This window comes from Hippocampus comes, unplaced genomic scaffold (assembly GCF_001891065.2).
Source record: "Hippocampus comes isolate QL1 unplaced genomic scaffold, H_comes_QL1_v1.1 scaffold45, whole genome shotgun sequence".
Taxonomy (NCBI): Eukaryota; Metazoa; Chordata; class Actinopteri; order Syngnathiformes; family Syngnathidae; genus Hippocampus; species Hippocampus comes.
The window spans coordinates 4,181,750-4,188,697 of NW_017805783.1; the positions used below are offsets into that span (position 1 = coordinate 4,181,750).

Here is a 6,948-nt window from a genome sequence, read left to right on the forward strand (position 1 = left end):
AACCATTTCTTTTAACTCTCTATAATGGAATACAATGTTCTTTTTGATGTTAGGTAAGGTCAATTACCATATTTTCATCTTAAAACAATTTATAGTGATCCTTCGCCACTTTGCGCTTCAAGTTTTGCGGCTTCGGTGTTTTGCGTTTTTTTTTTTCCCTTTCCCTCGTCTCGCATATTGTAACTTAGTGTTGTGTTCATGATAACTTATTTTTTTGTTTAAACTCGCTCCAACCCCTTGCCGCCGTCGAAGCAATGGGTGTGTGGGAATATGCTCGCCCCTCCACAGAGATGACACCATCAACAGGGACACATTGCTTCAATGGCGGTGGCGACGTGTTGCGGGGAGCCTTATTTTGAAGGTTTCCCCACCGGTCAGCTGTTTTTTAGACAGGTCACAAGGAAGCAGTGACAGCTCAGGTGAAAAAAGACTAAAAAAAGACCACTGTCTGATAAAAAAGAAACCTTAAACCTATTAAGATGACAAGATGAATGTAATATTATTACCCACCACCGTGTTTACTTTATTTTATGTTAGCTGTTCTGTGAAGCGTTGAGTCACAGCTGCAGCTGTTGTGAAAACAGTGTATAAATAAAGGTGTATCTTTTTATTGTTAATTTAAAAGCCTGGGGGGGGGGGAGTCGTCTGGTCCCCATTAACCGCAAAAAACGGGGGATTACTGTAGACATCACTATTTACATTTCTTGCGCTGAGTACTTCACCTACCCAAGAACCACCAGCTTGACAGGTAGCCTAAGGTCCAATATATCCGCAGCTGTCAAGAGAAACTCCTGTAAGGGTGGACTGTCGCAAATACTGTCCACATCACTGCTGTCATCTTGCATGTGGTGAGACTCTGGGTTGGTGTAGCCACTTCCAACTGATCCCTTCCTGCCTCGACCGCTGCTTCCTCTCCTTATCCCGGTACCTCTGCCGATAGTTCCCCCTCCCACGTTAGCGCTTGCTGCACCGGGCGCGCTTTCTGGGTTTGGGGTGAGCACCAGAGCAGCCAATTTCCATGAAATGTGAGTAGCAAAGTGGGCACACTCCGCCTGTGTGAGAGCACTCATGACCCTCTCTTTTGTCGCTGCAGTGCCAGACAGTGGATGGCATCCTAACAGCTCAGCTACCATGAGAGCCTCCTCTTCTGCAGAGGGCATTGGTCCCCACAGCCAGCGATCCATCACCGGTGATGGCAGCCGAGGGTTTCCCACCACAGCTGCCATTGACACCCCACCACAAGAAGCTGGTCCAGGACGTCGGTAGTGAACCTAAAGTGAGGAAATGACAATAAGGTTGACTTCTTAGTTTTTAGGACAATGGCATATGTTGTTAAATGCAAACAATGAATGTTAATTGTGACTTTCTGGATAAAAAGCAAAACCTTTGCACAGGAACCGAGGCCTTGGATTGAGGGAACAGCAATGAGGCTAAAACGCTCATATAGATACTCATTGGATGAACTTCCTTTTAGCAGAGCAAAGGGGATAAGATAAAGTTCTCCCTCTAGCACCATGACAAGTTGTCTGTGTCTGCCCACCGGACCACTGGAGTGCATCAAACCCTATTGGACAAAATGATAAGCATACAGGTCGGCAGTTAGAAAAATAAATATTGGATGTGTGTTGGCTCCTCCATGCCTCAGAGCTCCTAAACGCAGAAAGGTAACACTCACCCCTTCCATTGGTGCAATGAGCAAATCATAAAGTGCTCTGAGAGGTGGCTTCCCCAGGTTGCTGGCGCGATGAGGCAGGGACGAACAGCCGTCTTTGGCAGGTGACATGGTGTTACTGAACAGGCTGGTCATGCTCTGGCAGCTCCTACCAAAGCACAACATGTCAGATTATACATTAGACATTCTTGCTGTGTATCCAATTATGTTAAGTAACTTAATTACCTAATATTTAATTACTAGGTGACCTTGTTCTTGTAATTTTCACAATTTCAAGACAAAAGATACTGTGAGCTGAAGCGTCGAAATTTAGTTTTAAACGTGAACTGATAACGTTGATGGAATGACAATCAAGCAAATCTAAGTCTATACTGCATTAAGGCAACTGAATTAAACAGTGCATTTAAATTAAAAATGCATCCATTTGAGCAAAGATTATTTCATATACAGTAAAAATAAATGACAGATATATTTAAGACGCAGCTGCACAAAGAACAAGAAAACTATGAATGTTGTATATTTGCATTCTTTAATATTTTATACAGTTGTCAATTGATGTGTCTTCCCCACTGACAGCAGCCATATGCCTCAGCACCATTTGCTGTGTCGAGATATGGCTATAGCAAGACACACAAGTGCTTCCACTGCAGTTTATGGGGATTTTAGTGTTCTTGTGTGTCAAGAGTTGCACAACACACTGTTCCCAAAATATATTGAAGTCCACAAGGTGGCAGGATTGAGCTTTGGTAGTCTGCAACAGTGTTCTTCCTTTACCTTACACTCGAGGTGATTTTTTTTCTTTTTTTGAGGAAGAGTAGACTGTCCTCACATTTGTCCATTTAAAATAGTCTCCAAAAGCAGAGCAGCATAGCTCGACCAATGACTTCTGTGACTAATTAGATTAATTTCACAGAAGGTGTGTTTTACTTCGGCTACCCGTGTCATCAAGAAAACTCAACACACCAGGAAGTGGCTAATGATGGCCATAGGGGGAAAAAGCCTTTGGTGCAGCAGGAGCACAGGGCCAAGTTTTATTGCCACACTTGTCACAAGCCTCCATCTGCTCTTTCTTCCAAGGTCCAGCCAAAAATCATCTAGTCAGCCGTTCTGGGAGCCTGGGGCCACTGTAGTTTCCCAAAGGCATCACTCACTCACTCACTCACTCACTCACTCACTCACTCACTCACTCACTCACTCACTCACTCACTCTCTTGCTCTCTCCCTCGCTCACTCTTTCAGCCCTGGGCAAAAGGCTCGATGGAAAGCAAACAATCGTTTGTTAGGCTGACATGATGGAAGAATGAGAGAGGAGGAAAGGGATAATCTGAGACAAGATGTGTGTCAAGTGTGAGAGAAACAGTGAAGAGAAAAGACAGAGCATGCTGAGGATGGTTTACTTGTAAGGGTGCCGAATTTGGGCAAAAACATCTTTTAAAAAGTGAAACTGGAGCTAAAAAAAAAAATCATAAAAGTAAAGTAGCACCCAAAGTAAGCATTTGTAACTACCCAAATCAACAACAAATGTTTTGTTTTAGTGGTTGATTTTTTTGCATGATTAATTTCTGACCTCAAAGACCAGTGAGCAAGCTCAATTCGGGATTCAATTTGACATTTCACATTCCTGTTTGATTTGATAAAATGTTAAGAGCTCCTTGGGATATCAAATAGTCTCTTTTCGTTTTTATGACATGTGGTCTATTCAGTGCCCCCTGCCCCCTCAAAAAAAAAAAAAGAACATCGTATAATAATACACGAACCCTAATGGGGAGAAGACAGCTTTTCCCATCCTATATATATCAATGCCTGTCAGGAGTTAGTTCTGAAGGTATTTACACATTGGCTCTTACTAAAATAATTTATAAACCTTTTTCTGAATTATGGGTTAATGTAGTCGGTCGATAGCCTTCACTCCAACAAAACGAGTGCCCGTGCAGTTCATAATGACCCAGAGAAGGGCTCTTTGTCTTTTGCTGAGAACAATGTTAGGCTCCACAGCACAAGGGTCTTCATATTCCCTGGCTTTTATTTTTTTTTGAAGCACCCAAGAATGAGTGGATTATTACTGGGAGCCCATTAAAGGGGCTTAATGAGCACCAAGACTCAATTAAAGATGGAATTATCCTCTCATCAAAGAAAAGCTCAATAGAGGACGAGGACAGGGAAATCTGACCCAGTCAGACACACATTCACTCATGTCCATAATCTGTTAGGGTACACTACTATTCAGCACCAGTGTGAATGAGTGCCTTGCTTAGTATCGATAAGACAATGCTTTGAGCAAACTACCATACAGTGAACACAGTGGAATCTACACATCAAAAATGTGTACCAAAATACAGAGAGGGCAGTTAAATACGTAGACACACTGGTGTCCATACTGTATCTGGCATGCACAGTATATACACACAGGGACCCAACCGATCAGAACAGACAGATGATAGAAGCTTTAGAGGCTTGGCTCTACTCAGTCTATTTAATGAAGGGATTCGCATGCTGCCTCCGCATAGACTGAACAAATAAGAAATGACTCCTTCCACAGATGAACCAGTGAATCCTGAACTAAAGCAGCTTTCCTCTTTTCTTTACTCGGTTGAAGTCTGCTGACTTTCCATCTACAGTACTCTCAATGGCACACATGTCCAGATATTTTTGCAACATTCTCCTACCTGTTGAAAAGATTGTTTCTGGACACCATGCGCAAGAAGCCTGTCGGATCAGTGACAGAGTTAAGCTTGTTGTTTAACTCCTCAAATTGTTGGTCCAATAAATCTCCCGCTTCACTCTCCGTTTCGCTGCTTGAACACCCTCTAAAAAAAAAAAAGAGACATGAAACAGTCCTTGTCACTGCAATATTGGCAAAAGAACCGTACTTCCGCTAAGTAGACAGGATAAAGACATGCATTGTTCCCCTGTGGATATTTGAAAAAAAATATTCTTATATGCCCAAAATATGGACAGTTCACCCCACACGTACAGTAGATGGCCTAAATTCACTTGGCTTCGTGCAAAAACCCTGCCGGGGTGTAATCCGTTCATTACAATGCTGATGATGTTGATCCAGCCAGTGAGTCAACCACCCCCATCCGCTATCTCGCCATTAATTATGGCCATCTGAAAAAAAAAACATCCCTGTGTGGCTCTATAATATCATTTTACTCCTATCACTGTATCTCAGAATAATTATGATATGACATGAGATTTACCTACCTGAGCTGCTCATACTGCAAAAGCAGATACCACCTACACACATTTCGAGGCCTAACCTAGTTTTATTGATTTTGGTTTTTACAAATATAATAATGTTGGGATTTGTTTGACACTGTTAGGCAAATATTCCTTGAACAGTATAGCATATAACTTTATATTGTAGCATTGTGTTGCATTTGTCTAAATATTGTGAACTATCAGGAAAAATATGGCAAAAATATTAGAAATAGCTTGCAGTATTGTGCAAAGCAGATTTACACCACTGCAAGCTGCAACCACAATAATTATGAAATGAGTACCTTTCTGGCGGTGTCAATCAAAATAATCCATCCGTCCATTATCTGATCCATTTCAAATTTACAAGGGTTGAGGGTGTGCTGGAGCCTATCCCATGCAGCTGTCTTTGGACAGTAGGCGCGCAACACCCTGAACTGGTTTCCAGCCAATCGCAGGGCACACATAGACAAACAACCATTCACGCTCACAATCACACCTCGGTACAATTTAAAGTATAAAATTAAGCTACCGTGTAGAATGTGGGAGGAAACCGGAGTACCCAGAGAAAATCCATGCAGGCATAGGAAAAACACACACAGGGATGCCGGGGCCTGGAATTGAACCCATCACCTTCTGCACTCTGAGGCCAACATCTTCACCAGACGTCCACCAAGCCGCCTCAAAACAGATCAATTTAATAATTCCATGGGATGGGTTTTGAGACAGCTCTTATATTGAATATCAGAGTGTTCAGGAGTTTCGGCACGTGAGTTTACATCTTCCAATATATGAATAAGAAGTGCGTTTTCAGCAACATCCTTTCCTTTCAATACACTTTTGCACACATCCTCTATCAAGTCTTCATCCCATTCATGATGTGGTTTCACTGAGGGCGCTGCTGATCTTTTGCTCTACCATGGAGGATGAATGGGCTCAAAAGTGTTGCCATATTGTGCCCATTCAAGCGCATGTTGGGATTGCAGCTTCCCATCGGAGGGATAAATGAGCTGGTAATGGGGGAGGAGGCCCCCAGCCTGTTGTTGAGTGGAGAGGCAGGTGTCAGGCAGGCCACCTGGTCAGTGCAGTTCAAACAGCAATTTCAGGAAATGTGACTTGGGTCTAAAGCAGTACAGACCCATGGATCGAAGAGGTCAAAACTACACTCTATAGTGACTGTACCTTGCCACATTTACCACGCTCCTTGCAAGAAAACCCTGTTGTCTGTTTGGGCTGTGACCGCCTCATTGATTTTTGCTTCTCCTGTTGCGAATTCTTCTTCTTTGTAAATGTGTCGGCTTCGCTGTGTTGTGTGTTGTGAAGAGAGTGACCAATGAAAGAGCCATCATTCCATCTCACTCGAAAGACGTTTTTCTACCAAAGCTAGGAGTGGAGACGTCTCATCGCGGTGAGCAATGGGGTGGAATAACACACTTTCCACACCCCACACATATCCTATAACTCAATGGAGGAAATCCTCTTGTTGAATTGTACAGTTTTTATACGTTACATTTTTGTGTGACAATATCTGTCAATGACCTTAAAGTAAGCTCACCTGCTGTAGTATGATTCAACTCCAAGGGCCTCTCGTGCACTGGCAATGTGCTGCTCCAATGATGAGGCACTGACCACGCCTCCACCACTGCCACCTCCCTCCTGGAAGTCAGACCCTACGTCTGATATGCCTTCACCCAAGTACACCTCATGGAACTTCAGGATGCCTATGGAGACAAAGTTTTATGTAGGTACATAAAAGCTGTCGCTTTCACCAACCACAAACTGATAGCTAGTGTTAGATCGAGAGTTACCCTTTAATCGCAACAAACCAAATTTGCAAATAGTGTAAGCTGTGGTTGCCAACAAACACAGGGTTTAGGAAATCTACTCCAAATCCGCTAGAGCCATAAATGGTGAATAATCAATTAATGAACCAGTAAATTGATTCATGTTAAAACATAATAATAATAATAATAATAATAATAATAATTCATTCATTCATTCATTTTCCGAACCGCTTGATCCTCACTAGGGTCGCGGGGGGTGCTGGAGCCTATCCCAGCCGTCTTCGGGCAGTA

At 42.9% G+C, this 6,948-nt stretch overlaps 1 protein-coding gene across 3 annotated transcripts in view; it reads right to left on the bottom strand.

Moving 5' to 3' along the window:
* The window catches only part of LOC109525017 (tetratricopeptide repeat protein 28), a 185,100-nt gene that overhangs the window by 5,407 nt on the left and 172,745 nt on the right, over positions 1–6,948 (bottom strand). For all 3 annotated transcript variants that reach the window (XM_019885235.1, XM_019885236.1, XM_019885237.1), the window contains 5 exons: positions 6,429–6,594; positions 4,339–4,479; positions 1,676–1,820; positions 1,385–1,564; positions 727–1,271 (listed from right to left, as the gene is read on the bottom strand). In XM_019885235.1, coding sequence (XP_019740794.1) covers positions 727–1,271; positions 1,385–1,564; positions 1,676–1,820; positions 4,339–4,479; positions 6,429–6,594 — 1,177 coding nt within the window. The remainder of the gene's footprint in view (positions 1–726; positions 1,272–1,384; positions 1,565–1,675; positions 1,821–4,338; positions 4,480–6,428; positions 6,595–6,948) is intronic.